This window comes from Macaca thibetana, chromosome 8 (assembly GCF_024542745.1).
Source record: "Macaca thibetana thibetana isolate TM-01 chromosome 8, ASM2454274v1, whole genome shotgun sequence".
Classification (NCBI taxonomy): domain Eukaryota; kingdom Metazoa; phylum Chordata; class Mammalia; order Primates; family Cercopithecidae; genus Macaca; species Macaca thibetana.
In genome coordinates this window covers 124,244,991-124,262,951 of record NC_065585.1, presented here as the reverse complement: position 1 = coordinate 124,262,951, position 17,961 = coordinate 124,244,991, and the positions used below count along the sequence as shown (strand labels likewise).

The window sequence follows — 17,961 nt, the reverse complement described above, 5'->3', positions numbered from 1 at the left end:
CTGGCTTATGAGCCGGGGAGCGAGCTGTGTAAACATTTATTAAAGTCGGTTTGGAAGCTGGCAAGCCACAGAAAGCCACTATCTGAACAGCTTGTTGAAATTTAGCCCTTTGTGGAAACCCATTTGGTCATGCCCACAGCATGTAATTTCAGGGCAAGACGGAGTTCCCTTCGTCGAGGTTCCACCACCCACAGCTGTGCTGGGCCACTAACTGGAAGGATGCCCTCAATGGCAGTCTGGCAGGAGTGTGTGCCCTCCAGTGCACATCCGATTACATCATGTTCCCACATGAAGCCCTGCACGTGAGGTTCCCTAATCCTCAGCCATCTCATTTCTTCTTATCCTTCTGCCCTATATAAGGCCCATTTCCCCACCCCACCCCCGCCCTTGGATTCTCCATGCTCACAGGTCTCCAAGGCCAGATACTTGCAGTCTCTCCTGCCTGGGTCACCCTTTCCCCACTCACCACTAAGCTGTGCTCCAATGTCACTAGTCAGAGTGGTCGTCCTGACCCTCCTGGCCCGTGTTATGCACCTGCTACCCTAATGCCACTTGCTGCACTGTCACCCTGGTTTATTTTCTCTGTAACAATTCTGGCTTCTGAAATTATCCTGTTGATGCATCTGCTTCTCTGTTTGCCGACTACTTCAGTCACCAGCCCTGGTGAATGTAAGCTCAGGACTTGTTCTTGTTCACGGTTACATCTTCAGCACCCAGAACAATGTCCAGCACACAGCAAGTCCTCAGTAAATACTTCCTCAATGAATGAACCAAGAGCAGTCCTAGGGCAGAGATGGTTCCAAGCCAGTGGAAACAGACACGCTGCAAGATGCTCGCCAGCAAGTGGCCCAGCAGAGGCCTGGGAAATGCAATGGTGAGAACCTCTCAGAATTCTGTGGCTCTGGACCAAGAGACAAAAATGTTTTCACCTCCCTGGGGTCTAAGGCGGAGCGTGTGACTTCTTAGAAACCTTGCTGCAAGTTGTGAGAAGCTCCACCATTCTGTTCGAGCATTGACAAGTGATGCACCGATGATGTCAGCTACAACAGAGGAGGAAGGAACCCTAAGATAAAGAGGAGACTTTAAAAGAAAAAACATCTCTTCCTCCTGTTCTGGATTTCACTGATTTGTTTTCAAGTGCTATCCTCATTTATTTATATATTTATTTACTTTTTGAGATGGAGTCTTGCTCTGTTGCCCAGGCTGGAGTGCAGTGGTGCGACCTTGGCTCACTGCAACCTCTGCCTCCTGGGTTCAAGCAATTCTCATGTCTCAGCCTCCCGAGTAGCTGGGATTACAGGCACGCACCACCATGCCTGGCTATATTTTTTATATTTTTAGTAAAGAAGGGGTTTTGCCATGTTGGCCAGGCTGGTCTCGAACTCCTGACCTCAGGTGATCCACCTGCCTCAGCCTCTTAAAGTGCTACGATTACAGGCATGAGCCACTGCACCCAGCCTGCTATCCTCATTTTCTAAAATGTCCTCTGATAGCTGGACTCCTCTCAACTCTCTCTGCAGCACCCGCTCCCTCCCCACCTGAGATCCCAGCAGAGCACTGCAGGGCATGAATACACTACAAAAGGACAGTTGTCAGCCCTGCTCTCTCACAGGAAGTTTCCAGAGCCACAGCTCTGTGGGTGATTCACGTGACAGGGATGATTATTTTCTATTAGGACCAAACAACAAAGCACAAATCAGCATCTCTCCCCAAAGATGTGGGAAGGCAGCCGCCCTGCAGCTGCATGTGAGCTGGGGCCGCAGTCAGTGCCTGTCTGGTTTAATGGTGCTAACTTGGCCACCTGCCCATGAAGCAATCTGGACCCTAAAACAAAATAAATAGCAACTACTCAGGCAGAGCGCCTCCTCTCAATCAGAGAGTCTCCCCGGCATGGAGGCTGTGCCTGGCCTACCTTGCATTCACAGCAATGCCCGTCAGCAGGGCCGGCTTACAGGAAAGCAACCCATGCAGTTGCACAGGGCACCCATACATGGAAAGCCCCAAGGCCTGCTGTCACTGTCGTGAAATTCGTAATACTTTTTGAACAGGGGCTCACATTTTCATCTTGCACCGGGCCATGTCAATTACATAGCGGTTTCTGGCCTGGGAGGAGCAGACTCCCTGAGCTATGGTGATGTCGGTGTCCAGGCTGGTGTCCTCGGTACTGATAGAAGGAAATCCCGATTTTGCCCTGAGCTCTGCCACTAGCGAGCTGTCCAACCCTGCCCGGGTTGTCCATTCCTTATCATCTGGACCCTGAGGACGCAGTGATCATGCTGCAGAGGGTGCCAGGAGGGCTGCATGCCTTCTTCTTGTGGCCTCTTGGTATGAAGGCAGAATGACTTGCCCAAGATCACTCAGCCAATGCTGCCACGCTCAGAACAATTCTAAGACTCCAGGGACAGTTCCATGTCTTGAGAAATAAGGTACCCTAGAGCCACAGCTTTAAAAGACTCATTTAAGAACAGACTCAAAAGCCATCTCCTCCCAGATGTATTTGCACTTATTCACAATTTGCTGTAAGTCTTTTCTAGGGGTCTGCATAGAAAACACATTGTGTCTTCTAAGGGAATCATACTGGACAAGGAGTCAACCAGGTTCTGCCATTTCCAGGCGCCTATCATCTAAAACTAGATGCCCTTGTTGCCCCCCTGAAGCGCTTTGAGGGCAAAGGATGTGTCCCCTGTTGCCCAGCATCCTCAGCCCAGGTGCAGTCACATGGCGTGGCACTCATGTTCCCACCCCTGCCACTTAGCCGCTGCGGGCATCTGGCCCTCAATTCCTCATCTGTGAAATGAGAATATCAGCACCTCTTCCCCCTATTGAGTATTACATGAGATAATGTGGGCAAGGGGCTGGATTCTGGAAAGGCTCCATAAATGGCCTCTGTTCATACTAATTTTGGTATTCGGGGGGGTGTATGTTTCTTGAATAAATAAAAACAGAATGCAAGGATGCACAGGATGTGCCATGCTCATTCGGAAATTTACATAAAGGTTTCAACTGAACTGCAATGGTACAATACTTTCCGAAAGGAGGTAGAGAGGTCGAGGGTGTGACCAGAGGGAGGGGAAAGACAGAAGCCAGCACACTTTGCGCACACTGAGTAGTATCACAAAGTCATCAGATTTAACTGATGGGTAAGACTGCATGGCAGACCGAGATGTGCGCATCGGATGCCATGGGCATTAGAAATGGTAAGGAGGTGGCCTTGAGGAGCAGTGACAGCCAGGGAGACTGAGCAGGTGTGCTCACCTGGCAACAGGACCGGTTGAGTGACTGTGGAGCTGGTACCACGTGCCAGGTTCTGGGGTTTACAGATACTTTCTCTGCGTCCATTTAAGAGTCGGTCTGTAGAGGACAACGAATCCCAACAAGGACTCAGGGCTTGCAGCGCTGAGCTGGAGCAAACTTGCACCAGCTCACAAGGATTGCGCAGATCTCTTCCCAACCCTGTGTTCAGTGACGTCATGCTGGTAGCCCGAAATAAGCCATGGTGGGAGTATTTACACCATGGAAATTGGCAAATGCTATAAATCAGGTCTTTCCCCCCAACCCCCTTTTCAGAGAGCAGGTTATTAAATATTTACCAGCACATCTCTGGCTCTGTGCCAAAAAAGATTTCTAAAAACTGAATGAATCTGTGATTCAGAAGCCTATCTCTGGCAGAAGGCGAACAAAAAACTGGAGTCTAGGGAAGGGAAGGAGGCTAAAGATAGGAGTGGTAGGAGGCTCCTGTGGTGACCTAAACAGGAACTGGGAAAGCTTGAACCAGGAATGTGAAACATCTAAAGTTAATGTTTGTTTAAATTATAGTTATTCCTTTCTCAGCAAATTATTTCTACATTAAAGCACCAGCAAGTCTTATCTCATGGTTTAAACTAAAAAAGTTAAATATTAGTATAAAATCTCATAGTTTCACTTAATATGTATTGCTAATGGTTGATACAGGGAAAAAAACAGTAGTCGAAACGCACACACACACACACACACACAATCAAAAATGTGGTTTCTTGCTTTTGTCTGAAGGCAAAACACTATCAAATGACAGTGGCAACAGTCACGAGAAGGAATAACATACAGTGACTAATGTGATCGTATTTCAAAGGCTGCTAGTAAAGACTGTCTTTTGTTTGCAAAAGTAACTTTCATTAGAGCAGCATTCTATATCTCTGTTCTCCCTTCACCTTTGATACTGATGTATTCCAATAAGGCTATCAAGGATGTAGTAATTAATATATAGATAGAATCTCTTCCAAGACTGAGTCAAAACATACCCTCAGTAGAAAGTCATTACTAATTCATCCATCTCCAACCATTACTTTTAATTTTACACCTTCTCGCCACCTACATAATCCATCTCCATTCTAGTACTTTCTTTCTTTTTTTTTTTTCAATTTTTATAATGAATTATTTTTAAAAATTGAACAGTATGTGAATCATAGGTGCATGGAACAATGTATTTCATGAAGAGAACATACTGGTCTAGCCACCACTCAGACATGAAAGCACATGTACCTACAACTTAAAGTATCTTTTTTTTTTTTTTAAATGGAGACTTGCTCTGTCACCCAGGCTGGAGTGCAGTAGCACGATCTCAGTTCACTGCAAGCTCCACCTCCCGGACGTACTCCATTCTCCTGCCTCAGCTTCCCGAGTAGCTGGGACTACAGGCACCCACCACCACGCCCGGCTAACTTTTTGTAGTAGAGATGGGGTTTCGCTGTGTTAGCCAGGATGGTCTCGATCTCGTGACCTCGTGATCCGCCCGCCTCGGCCTCCCAAAGGGTAGGAATTACAGGCGTGATCCACCACGCCCGGCCCATTCTATTTCTACAGTTTTATGTTCTCCTTTGGAATTTTTGTCAAGATTTTTCCTTCATACATCAGTTCTCATGTAGATCCTAAGCAAATCTTTTTCCTCTGTACTGATAGAAGGAAACCCCAATTTTTGCCCTGAGCTCTGCCACTAGCAAGCTGTGCAATCCTGAACAAGCCAGTCCACCTCTATAAAAAGAAGAAAGTGAGCGAAACACTCTCACAAATTACTTCCAAGTACATGAAAGTGTTTCATTTCTTCTGACTTCCCCACTAGCACCTAGGCCAGTCCTCTGTAGGCAGTGAGTGCTCAAGAACTAGTTTGTCCAGTAAAAAACATAATCCTACTCTTCTTTTGGGAAGAGGTAAGTCCTCCATCTCAAAGAGAAGAACTGCTGTGTCACCAAACTAAACAGTCATAAATACTGAACTCTAAAATATCAGACCTCTGTGGTCAAAATTGCATTTGGAAGTAAATGTCAGAGGCTGCAGGATAATTCACAGCCTCTGGCAATGGACACGGGGAATCTGAGTGGTTTCTGCTTTGACCACTAATTCTGAGGAGGTGAGAAACTTGCCTAACTGTGCTGTGCCTCTAATTCCCTTCGCAACTCCTCCTCTGCAGGAATAATAAAACAAGGAAAAAAACCGTTGGATTGTAAAACGAAAACAATTCCTTGCAAGCAAATAAGGTCTTTATGAGTTTGAAGTGGAAATATGAATCACATCCTATGTCAAATGCAAAACAACACATTACTTAAAACCAAAGGAATTTTAACTTTGATTGGCTGAAAGAAAATAAATCCTGTATCCTGTTTCCCTTCCAATCCAATGAGAAGCTTAGAACTCTGGGAAAGGAAACAAGAAGTTTCTGTCTCAATGAGGGTGATATGTGCTTCTTAACCATCGACTGTAAGCATAGGCAATTGTAACACAATGGTATTTGTGTACGTGAACATAGAAAAAGTACAAGAAAAATATGGTGTAAAAGATTTAAAAACATGTTCTTGTAAGTGTAACTTGTGTGATGCATAACGACATTTCTGTCAACAACAGGCTGCATGTAAGATGCTGATCATCTAGGAAGCCAAGGTTAACTTATTATTAAAGAAAGGAAAACTTGCTTTTTTTTTTTTTTTTTTTTTTTTTTCCTGAGACAGAGTCTTGCTCTGTTGCCCAGGCTGGAGTGCAGTGGCATGATCTTGGCTGACTGCAACCTCTGCCTCCCGGGTTTAAGCAGTTCTCCCGCCTCAGCCTGTGGAGTATTTGGAATTACAGGTGCACACCACCATGCCCAGCTAATTTTTGTATTTTTAGTAGAAACGGGATTTCACCATGTTGGCCAGGCTGGTCTCGAACTCCTGACCTCGTGATTCACCCGCTTCAGCCTCCCAAAGTGCTGGGACTACAGGTGTGAGCCACCACACCCGGCCAAGGAAAACTTAAAACATAAACTTAGTGTCACCTAAGTCTACAGTGGTTATAAAGTCCATAGCAGTGGACAGTAATGTCGCAGGCCTTCACATTCAATCACCATCCACTCACTGACTCATCCAGAGCAAATTCTAGTCCTGTATTACAAGCTCCATTCATGGCAACCATTTTTAAAATCTTTTACACCATATTTTTCCTGTGCCTTTTCTACGTTTAGATACAGAATATCACTGTGCTTCAATTGCCTGTAGTATTCAGGACAGTCACATGCTGTACAGGTTTGTAACCTAGGAGCAATAGCCTGTACCATACAGCCCAGGTGTGTAGTTGGCTATGCTATGTAGGTTTGCATAAGTGCGCTGTATGATGTCTGAACAATGATGGAATTATTGACGATACATCTCTCACGACATGTCTCCATTGTTAAGTAACACATGACTATAGATGAAAACTGACTATTTTCTTTGAGACAGGGTCTCACTCCTTCACCCAGCATGGAGTGCAGTGGTGCGATCTCAGCTCACTACAGCCTCTGCCTCCCAGGCTCAAGCGATTTTCAGCCTGCCTAGTAGCTAGGACTACAGGTGTGTGCCACAATGCCCACCTAATTTTTTATTTTTTAGTGGAGATGGATTTTGACACATTGGCCAGGCTGGTCTCAAACTCCTGGCCTCAAGTGATCTGCCCATCTTGGCCTCCCAAAGTGCTGGGAATAAAGGCATGAGCCACCAAACTCGGCTGAAAATTGATTCTTAAGATGTGAAAAACTCTTACTGTTTTTATGTATAAAGTACAGATACAGACACAGTACAAAAACAGATACACAGTATATCTGTGGTACTACAGTTCCACTAGGGGAAAAGGGAACTGTATTATTAGTAAACCTGGTGCAGCCCAAAATGAAGCCATGCTAGGATATAAGACATGAACGTTGTCCAATCTGAGGGCCCCAAAGTTGAAACTTTCTGGAAAATATAATATCAGCTGCCAGAGGTTGGCACCGGGGGGTAGAGGATGAAAGGCAGAGGATGGGGCTGGGAAGAACAGGTTTTGCTATTTCTGGAAGCTTACACACAAAGTCAATCCTCAAAGAATTTCACAGAACATGCATTTTGGATGGAAATCAGTTTACCCTCCCATTGCACGGAAGCATCAGAGGCCCGGTGCCATCGCGTCTTCAGGTTCCCACAGCAGATATCCTTCCTTCATCCTAAGGGGTCCTCAATGGGAAGAAGCATGGATTTGCCTTAGCAAGAGGCAGAGCTGCCCACAGCAAGGAATAACAGACGTCCCTCAGATGGGAAGGCCACCATGAGATACCGCCTGAGCTAGAACACAGCTTCAGACAAACCTGGCTCATCTCCCTGCAGGAAAAGATCACAGCCCAGCCTGAAGTGGGAGAAGCGTCATTTCCCTCTCTGCCAATGCTGCCAACAGCACCGGGAAATTCCATCCATGGGGGCCATGCCCACACAACACAGAGATCCTCTTCCGGCTTGCCTTTCCTCCTGCTGCCTGCACTGCTTCTCTGCAAAGTGGACTAACTGCCTGTGATAACAGAGACATCTCAGCCTACAGGGACCCTTGGGGGCCTTGTGCACCCACTATCCATCACCTGTGCAGCCAGGATCTTAGCGGAGAAGTCCTTCCAATATTCCTTTGAGAGCCACCTTGCCAGTGATACTTTTAATGCCAACGTCCACCCAGGCACCGTGATGTGTGGGAACGGTGGCACCAACGGGAAGGGCACCGGGAATTTCCACTTCAAATTCACAAAGACCTTATTTGCCTGCAAGGTCCAGGGAATTGCTCTGACCCTCTCTGGGGTGAGCCACCCCTTTCTGATTTCTGTCAAATGGGAACATAAATCTCACCTTTGTTACCCTGTAGGATTTTGCAAAAATCAAGAGAAACTGTACTGCATCCATAATGCAACAATACTAGTTTCCAAAAACCATTGATGGAAACTATGAAGGTGTGAAATTACCTTTCTGTAAAGTACCGCTTCCATTTATTTTCCGCTTTAAATATTGCAAGCACTTTTAATCAACGAGGCGCCAGGAGCAGAGGCTAGCACATCTGCCAAACTTAAAAATTACTAAGGGAATCATTGCACAGATTTCCACTCACCTTTGCTCATGGTCAGGTGCCCCTGGTAATGACAGACACTAAACAGAGCCACACAGAGGTATCTGCAGGGTAATTACTCACCAGCTGCTGTTCTAAGGGAGGGACTGCATCATGGTGGCCGTATATTATGCCAGGATTGTACTGACTGAAAAGAACTGGATAAAATACCTTCTTCCCTGCAAACCAGAAAACAAACATTCACTTAAAGTGACAGATCCAAGTAGTAGGTTTGTTTCTTGACATTTGGCCCTCGGAAACCCCCCAGATATTTGCACCCACATTTTTTTTTTTTTTTTTTTAGAGAGGCAGTCTCACTCTTGTCACCCAGGCTACAATACAGTGCTGCAATCTTGGCTCACTGCAACCTCTGCCTCCTGGGTTCAAGTGATTCTCCTGCCTCAGCCTCTTGAGTAGCTGAGATTACAGGCACCCACCACCACACCTGGCTAATTTTTTTATTTTAGTAGAGATGGGGTTTCACCATGTTGGTCAGGCTGGTCTCAAATTCCTGATCTCAAATGATCCACCCGCCTCGGTCTCCCAAAGTGCTGGGATTACATGCATGAGCCACTGCGCCTGGCCTGCACCCACTTTTCCTTTTCCCTTCACTCAGCTCTAACATGGGTTTTAGAAGTGCAGCACCAAGCAGACCAGACAGTCAGATCTGCAAATATGTCCGATCTCCCAGCACAGGAATGATATTTGAAATACTGACAGTCCATGACCAGGCACTGGGCATCATGCCTTGGGAGGGGGTGTGAAAGAGAGTCCCGGTCCCCCCCACCCCACCAAACATTAAGCCTTTACTTGCTGGCTCATGGGGTCATCTTAAACGGCTGACTTTGGGTCAGGGTGACTGTGGGCAGTTGGACTAGAGTTAGAGTGTCCAGGGTGGTAGCTCTTTATCAATTTACACAGAAGTAGTTCTGTATTTTAGCAACTTGCATGGCCATGCCAGTGTTCATCAGCTCAGTAGCAGCCTTGCCTATGAGTGGAGTCTGTGAAAGTTGTTAGTACTGTGGGTTCTTTGTGCGAATAGCTCTTCCACCCTAGGTAACCGCCCTCAGGTACTCCTTTCCCTTTAGGGTTAGGCAGTTTTCCAGGTCCATGTCCTCCCCACCTCACTTTCTCCTGGAAACGTTCATGAAAGCTGACCTCCCAGTTGCAGATGGAAGAGGGGTTATGGACATTAACTTGGGAACAGTCCCAGAATTACGGTGGCTGACAGTCCTATGATGTGGCCTCAGAGGAGAACTCAAACCAGATGGTGACATGGTTTGGCTGCGTCCCCACCCAAATCTCATCTTGAATTGTGGCTCCCATAATCCCCAGATGTCCTGGGAGGGACCTGGTGGGAGGTAACTGAATGATGGGGGTGGATTTTCCCATGCTATTCTCATGATAGGAAATAAGTCTCAAGAGATTTGATGGTTTTATACATGGGAGTTCCCCTGCACACGCTCTCTTGCCTGCCGCCATGACAGACTTCCCTTTGCTCCTTCTTCACCTTCCGCCATGATTGTGAGAACGCCCCAGCCATGTAGAACTATGAGTCCATTAAACCTCTTTCCTTTATGAATTACCTAGTCTTGGGTGTGTCTTTATTAGCAGCGTGAGAACGGACCGATACAGATGGTTTTCCTTTTCTTTGCTATTGGGGTAGAACAGACTAATTCAGAAGCAGGACATCGGAGTGACTGACCCACGAAGTGATGACACATGGGCCCGAGAGGGCTGGGTGCCACCTGAGTGTGACAGAGAGAGGATCCATACCTGGCTGTGTATTCAGCCTACACGTATTGAGGAATTCAGACGTGAAGTAGATGTCAACATCACAGAAAAAGAGAAGGACGTTGCTTCCCTTCCAGAAGCGGGCTCCAACATCAAGTCCCTTTCCCCGAGAGAATTCTCCATTCAGCTGGATGAAGGTAAAGTTCCTGAAGTTGGCAGCTCTGAAAGGCAAGACCAGGTACTATCACTCACATGCCCACATGTTGGCAGCATCCCCAGAGAAAATATGTGATCAGGGCCCATCCACCTCTTGACCCATTTCTTTTGTAACCTGAGGGCACTGGGACTCCCCAAGCAGTTAGTGAACGGCCCAGACTCACTGGATACTCACTGGGATCAAAGGTACCAAGAACACCGAGTGGAGTTTTAACACCAATTTCTTGTTTCTCTGGCAGCTTCCCCATACTGAAAACAGCACTGTCATCGCTAATGACTATTCTTTGTCATGGAGAAAACTTGAACCAGGGAAGACTAGAAACACAATCCAGGAAAATCTTTGTGCATCCTGAGCCAACCGAATGAAGCCACTGAGCCAAGGAAATAAGATCACATTGCAGTGGCCCCACTTAGCATCTTTTCATCTGCATTCAAATCCAGGAGCCAGGCAACATGTTCTTGATGTGACTCTTTCCCCCAAAGAGATTTAAACCTGGACTCCTTCCCCATCCTCAGGTAAAGCAGCACAGCATGGCAGGAAAAATGACCAACTTGCAGTTAGTAGAAGAGGACAGTCTCAGGCCTGGCTCTCCTGTAGGCAGCTCTGTGATCTAGGCCAGCCCATGAATCTTCCTGAACCTCAGTTGCCTCATCTGCCAAATAGGTGTAGTAATATCTTCCCTCACTATCCCACAGGGTTATTAGTGAGATAAACAGTGCCAAGAGGATACAGCACTCTGTATGCTTCAGCTATTGCTGTGATTAGCATGGGCAAGGATTCCCAGGCCCCAGGCCGTGAAGCTAGGATGTTTCTTGCATTCGTTCTTTCCCAGGGACAGCAGAACCTTCTGAAACGGGGCACGTCTTGAGCTAACATTCCACGAATTCATTCCATGCCCAGTGGGACAGGTGTTGTCTTCTACCAGAAAATACTAGAGAACCACCTTCAGTCCTCTTTCAGCCTAGCAAATCCCTTTTTCTGTCAACAATATCCTTCTTTTCCTAATGGCTTCCTCTCCTCTCACACTCCCCGTCGTGCCAGCTACCTGGCCTATCCCCATGCCCCAACTTCTCTCTACTCTTTCTTTCCAAAAGGTACAGAAACTCATTTCTAATTTGTAAAGTTTGCATTTCAAGTACCTATCTTGGGTAAAGGCCACACAAATATAGAGTCATAAACTTTTAAAATGCTAAGTTGTGTTTGTATCTGGAATTGAATCAGTAAAACTGGTTCTGCCACTCCCTCCTTGACTCATCTTCTTCTTTTGGATCTTGGAGTGAGCTTGGTTTTTTATCTTAGGGATCAGTGGGCCCATGTTGGAGTTTGATGCCAAACATGCCTTTCAGATTTAGATCAAGGTAGGAGGCCTTATGATGGGTAGAGCACTGGTCTAGGAGTCTGGAAACCTGGATCCAGGGCTAAAACCATGCCTGGGTCCCTCCTAGGTGTTCAACAGATGTTTTAGAATGACTGCATGAATGTACGAATGATTCTAAACCTAGCTGTGTCTCTGATGGATTTGAGACAAGTCACTCTACCCCTTTCGTCTCTGTTTCCAGGTACAAAATCCAGTGGTTATAGAGCTCGAATACCCTATTACAGGCTAAGATGCTATTCTTCTCTGGTTAAAACAATTTACTTTGCATATGTACATTATATATACTTGTATGTAATACACTTTTTGTTTTAGAGACAGGAACTTGCTCTGTCACCCAGGCTGGAGTGCAGTGGCATGATCATAGCTCACTATAGCCTCAAACTCCTGGGCTCAAGCAATCCTCCTCTCTCAGCCTCCCAAGTAGCTGGGACTACAGGTGCAGGCCACCATGCCCAGCTAATTCTTAAATTTTTTTTTATAGAGACAGAGTCTCATTTTGTTGCCCAACTCTTGGCTTCATGCAGTCCTCTTGCCTCAGCCTCCCCAAGTGCTAGGATTACAGGCATGAGACACCACACCTGGCCAAGACTGTCTTTTCCTATGGTCCCGCATTCACTTCAGCACCACTCCACATTTGCAGCGATTCTCCTCTTTCAGAACTTTATCTTGAGTCTTTTATCTGGGTGGGTGCCCCCAGTGCACATTTTCCATGTGTTGCATTGAAGTTATGCTCCAAAACCTTTTCAGTATTAGGTATGGCACTAGTCAAGGACAGCGCTATCCTCCCGTCTCCAAAGACATTCAGATGGTGTGAGGTCACTGCAAGCACCTTCATGTCTCTTAGAGGTGTCTGCAGCCCCAGGTCCTGTAAGTCAGGACAACCCATTTCTCCCTTCCTGGTTTGGTCAGTTTCCAGGAAAGTTTTACCCATGGGAGATGCCTGGATTTTTACCTGTTCATCTAAAGGCATCTCATCCTGGAGTCCACCTTGCTTTAATTTTCTGTGTATTTAATATATACAGCCAGTAGTCAGTCTCCTTCTTCGTTGTTTCCAGGTTTTCATCTTTGGGACCTCCTCCTCCCCATTATACGGAGATATCTTCTAACTTTCAGAGTACAAACACAATGTATGAGCAAGTCCTTCCTCACTCAGGTTGTACCTGACTCATAATTCAGGTACCTTCTCTGTGAGGGTTTCCAGGATCTACTATATGGGAGTTCAACTATAAAAATACCTGAACAATAGCAAGTGCTTTTGCCAAGGGAAGAAGAATATAGGTTCTTAATAGGCTGCATTAAATGAGCTGCGACATCAAGAATCTCCCCCTTGAACAGGTTACAGTCCATTTGTATAGATCGGTCAAGTATTTACAAAAGTTAAATCATGTTGAGTAATTAAATAATACAAGAGAGCGTTAGAAACTGAGGTAACAGCATCAAAGAAATGATGAGTCTACGGGTGACTGATTAATTGCCGAGTGAACGGTAGAGATAGTGCTACAAATTCAGAGGAGAGAGTGGTAATTAGGTGGTGTGCATGCTTACACAATGCACGTTAATCTAGTTTATTCTGTGCATGAATCCCCTAACCCTGGCTTGAGCTGTTGCTAATAAATGCTGTTCCCTCCTCTGCTGCAACAGAAGACTGGGTACAGGATGGGCTTCCTGTCAAAGTCATGGGAAAAGGGGTGGGAAGAACTCATGGTACCTAGTGTTTGACATGACCTTCATTTGGAAGAACTTTTTTTTGTAAGTCTTAAAACATAAATCCCTATGCTTCCATGATGTGTTGCTTCTAGAGAAAGAAAATTCAGGCAAATGGATGCTGGGGAATGCTTTATATAGCCTAATGCAAAAGGCAATTTGTTTCCTTTCTCTTCGTGCAACCTTCCTACAAGGGTAAGACAATGCATGTTATATCCATGGCGATACCCAATCTGAATATGCATTTCAAATTCACTTTTTGTGTCCACAGGCTGCACAGAAAGCCCTGGGAAGTGGTACCCAGCTCTGTCCACGCACTGTTTCCATGTGGACCATACAGGGGCCGGCACACACGCACACACAGCACCAGACACCTCTGCTCGCCTGTTCTCCCTGCCCCACGCAGGGAGATCTGCCCTGATCTAGCTTTGCTTGGGACTTTCATCCACCCTGATCAACACTGGCCAGAAGGCAACATTGCTGGCCTAGCAGTATGGGTCCATGTTAGAGCTGCTCTGAAGCCCTGACCACTTACCAGGCTCTGATGAGAGAGCTGAACATGAGTGTGCACAGAAGGCAGGGCGGGGACGGAGTCACTGCTGGCTTGGGAAGCACCATCAGGCAGTCACAGACACTGGAGAGGGCCCAGAGCGCTAACTCTGTCATCCATCCGTGCTTCCCAGGGTGGCTCCCAGGTCATTATGCTCAGCTAGGGGTCCGTCTGATGATGAATCATGGTACCACTTTCCTTCCGGATTCCTCAACCCAAGACTTTTTTCCAATAAGCCAGTGATCTGAAAGAACCCCTCCATGTCCTCTCTTGCCATCAGGAAGAGCCTCTGATAATCACCAAGCGCCCTCTGCCAAGAAAGAGGACTGAGCTGGAAAAACTATGAAAACAATCAAGACAACTTCCTGTCTTTGCCAAACCTCCTGGGTCTAGAAGTGGGGCAGCCTCCTCATCTGAAACTTATCAGTACCGGCCATGTGGGCTCCGAAACAGGATATGACAAGATGAAGAGGAATTGGGTTCTACAAGTAGTCAGCCCCTTATCAATGCACCATATCCTCATTTTGAAACAGTGCTCATTGGGCAGGGACTCCATTACTAGACTAGAGTGCCCCTTGCTCAACAGTGCATTAAAAGGCAGCAGAGCCATTCAAACACAATGGAACATTTCAACTCTAATCACTGATGTGCCCTATGTAGTGTGATGGTGTGGCTGGGGAAGGTCCACACCATGGCCATGAGGCTACAGCCCCCAAATGCAGACTACAGTGGTTCCCAGGCAGGCATGCTACTTTATCCTCTCTCCTGCTTCCCCCTCAAGTGACCAGCCGGGAGTAGATGGTTACGATTGTGAAACAAAAATATCATCTCAGGACCCCAAACTCACCATGAAAAAGTTAAAATTAAGCTTGAGAACTGAGTCACCAAGACTGTTCTCCTAGCCAGGCGCAGTGGCTCATGCTTGTAATTCTAGCACTTTAGGAGGCCGAGACGGGCAGATCACTTGAGATCAGGAGTTCGAGACCAGCCTGACCAACATGGTGAAACCCCATCTCTATTAGAAATACAAAATTAGCCAGGCGTGGTGGTAGGCACCTGTAATCCCCACCACTCGGGAGGCTGAGGCAGGATAATTGCTTGAATCTGGGAAATGGAGGTTGCTGTGAGCTGAGATCATGCCATTTCACTCTAACCTGGGCAAAAGAGCCACATTCCATCTCAAAAACACAAAGAAACACAAAAACTATTTTCCTGCTGTTCACTGACAGAAGCTGTAACTTCATAACCCCGTGTCACAGTCTCGTTTTCTTGACTCCCACCTTTCACGTGTGTTCATTTTGTAGATTTACTGAGCATGAGGCAATGCAGAATCCATTTGTTCCTCTGTTCCCCCTTTTCACATGTAAAACAGAGAATTACTGAGGCTAATCAGAGCCTCACAAGAGTGGAAGCATCAACCTCACTGCCTGCTCTCCATCCATTTGTTCCTCCTCCTCATAGTTCTTTCCCCTTTAAATACCCAAGTGGACAAAACCCTCTTTGGAAAAATGCAGAGGTTGCAGATGCTCCTGTGGCTTGTGATTTTCCTAGGCGCATCCTCAACCTTGGCTAAATAACACTCGGATAGACTGAGCCTTCCCTCAGTCCCTTTTTGATTTATAGAACAGACAACTCACCAAGGTATGGGCATGGCTGTGGCCTCCTATCTTCTCACTGTTCTCTTCCCCAAACGCGTGTTCTGCATCTACTCCTGCGAACATCACTGTCGTTAAGGCCCATGTCGAGCATCACCGCCCCTCCTGTGCCTCGCCACAAACTCGTAGTGCACACTCTGAGCTCCCAACATTTGACTCAGTCCTGCCTTTGTCCCTGTGTCCTGGTGCCTTCAAGTGCCTTTGCTTGCACAGGTCTGTATGAGCTGCTCTAGCAGACTCCACACCCTTCAAGGACAGCAATTGCCTTACTTTTTTTCTGCCTTCGGAGATTATCCAGCACTGTGCAATAAACAGCACACACAGGGTGACCAACATACACTGCACGAATCAAGAGCTGAATAAATGGAAAACACAGGCACGTTTCAGATTTGTCCTGAAGATCTGAAGGGGGGTGCTGCATGGAGATGCCTCCCTGTCAAAGAAAGCTCAGCCCACTCAGATGGGCACCAGAGAAACCCCTCCGTTGTGTATATACCCACCTCCAACATCAGAAAGAGGCTGTGACCAGTGGATTCTGAAGGACAGGCACAAATCCAAGCTTTTAAGAAGATGAAAAATATGTAAATAACAGAAAAGACATGAGAAAAAGACAATGCAATATGGTTCAAACTACTGAAGTTACTCATACAAAGACGTATAATGTTTAGTGTTGCCCTACAGTAATGGCAAAGAAATGTGCATTCAACATGGTAGGATGGGGGCACTACCTTTTATATTACATGATTTCCTGTTATGAAACTGAACGTGCAGCTCCTCTAAGATCACATAATTTGCTCATAATTATTTCTTCTTTTCTTGAATTGTATTATCAACTGACAAAACTCTTCCATTTCCCACTCAATTCCTGTTTTTGTATAATAAATCTGGTGCATGGAGACTCCTCTAAGTTACACAAACTCATTTTTATAGAGGTTATAATGACCTGAGAAAGCTACTGTTTGTACCGGAGATTTAATTTCCCTAATTGACTTGCATTTCCCAGAGTTGCTGGATTAAAAACGATAGATCTTCCTGTCTAGTATGATTTACTCTAATATAGACTTTTCCTCACAACTGCAAGGATAGTCGCTTAAAGTAACGCTTCTCACAATAGCCCTTCATTTAAAAAAATCTTTAAAAATTTACATAGAAAACTAGTATTATATCCAATGTATGATTTTAAATCTCACAGCTCTAAATACTGAAATCACTTATGAATTCCACTTCTTGAAGATATTGGAATACAGTGAAGAATTTAGAGCTGAACATGTTATCCAATTTTTCACAGTAGGCACTTTAAATGATTGATTTAGAATTGCCTAGATTCTGAGCTTCTTTAAGCCTGTTTTAGCAAGTTTCTTTAGGAACTTCATTTTTGCCTTTCCTTTGGTTCTAAAACTTCATGTCAGCATGAGGCACAGTTCATTAAGAAGAGCAAATGAACGTCTCTGAGTCTCAGAATGGTCACAATGCAGGCATCAGCTGATGAGTATTCACCATCTTCCAGGCTACATCCTCAGATTGTCTTTTCTTTCTCACTGAATGCATATAATTTTGTTTTGTTTGCTTGTGTTTTAAATCGAGAAATCAAAGCCAGCTTTAGCAGGTACCAAACAAATTTTCTGATGCACAGAAAAATGGTGAGATTTAAACATCTGACATGAGGCCTCCAGCATGGAGTTTCCTTAGAAAAATAGGGGGTGGCAGCCGGGCACAGTGGCTCACGCCTGTAATCCCAGCACTCTGGGAGGCCAAGGCGGGTAGATCATGAGGTCAGGAGATCGAGGCCATCCTGGCTAACATGGTGAAACCCCATTTCTACTAAAAATACAAAAAATTAGCCGGATGTGGTGGTGGGCGCCTGTAGTCCTAGCTACTTGGGAGGGTGAGGCAGGAGAATGGCGTGAACCCAGGGGGCGAAGCTTGCAGTGAGCTGAGATTGTGCCACTGCACTCCAGCCTGGGCGACACAGCAAGACTCTATCTCAAAAAAAAAGAAAGAAAAGAAAATTCGGGGGTGGCAATCTGAACACTATATTAAGTCCTCTTGCACCTTTGCCACAGGGAAGTGTGAGTGACTGCGCACAAGGCAAGTGTAGAAGGGAAGCCTCCTCCCTAATCAGTGAATCCCCCTGTGCCCCAGGTGAGGAAAGCAGTCTCATCGTAGGTGTAGGACAACACACATAGAGAACCTGGGTAGAGGCTCGAGGCTGCTACCTTATAAGGGCACAATCCTTGCTCCTTCTCCTGTGGATCCCCTGCAGGTGGCCTCCATCCTCAGACTTAGCTCATTGCATGTGTCGTTTCTCCTTGCTCTGTAAAGTCTGGATGGATAATTCCTAGCT

At 46.0% G+C, this 17,961-nt stretch overlaps 1 protein-coding gene across 15 annotated transcripts in view; it reads right to left on the bottom strand.

Annotated features, from left to right (window-relative positions):
• CSGALNACT1 (chondroitin sulfate N-acetylgalactosaminyltransferase 1) overlaps positions 1-17,961 on the bottom strand; it is a 360,764-nt gene that overhangs the window by 7,703 nt on the left and 335,100 nt on the right. For all 15 annotated transcript variants that reach the window (XM_050801850.1, XM_050801848.1, XM_050801852.1 and 12 more), the window contains 2 exons: positions 10,156-10,334; positions 8,464-8,558 (listed from right to left, as the gene is read on the bottom strand). In XM_050801850.1, coding sequence (XP_050657807.1) covers positions 8,464-8,558; positions 10,156-10,334 — 274 coding nt within the window. The remainder of the gene's footprint in view (positions 1-8,463; positions 8,559-10,155; positions 10,335-17,961) is intronic.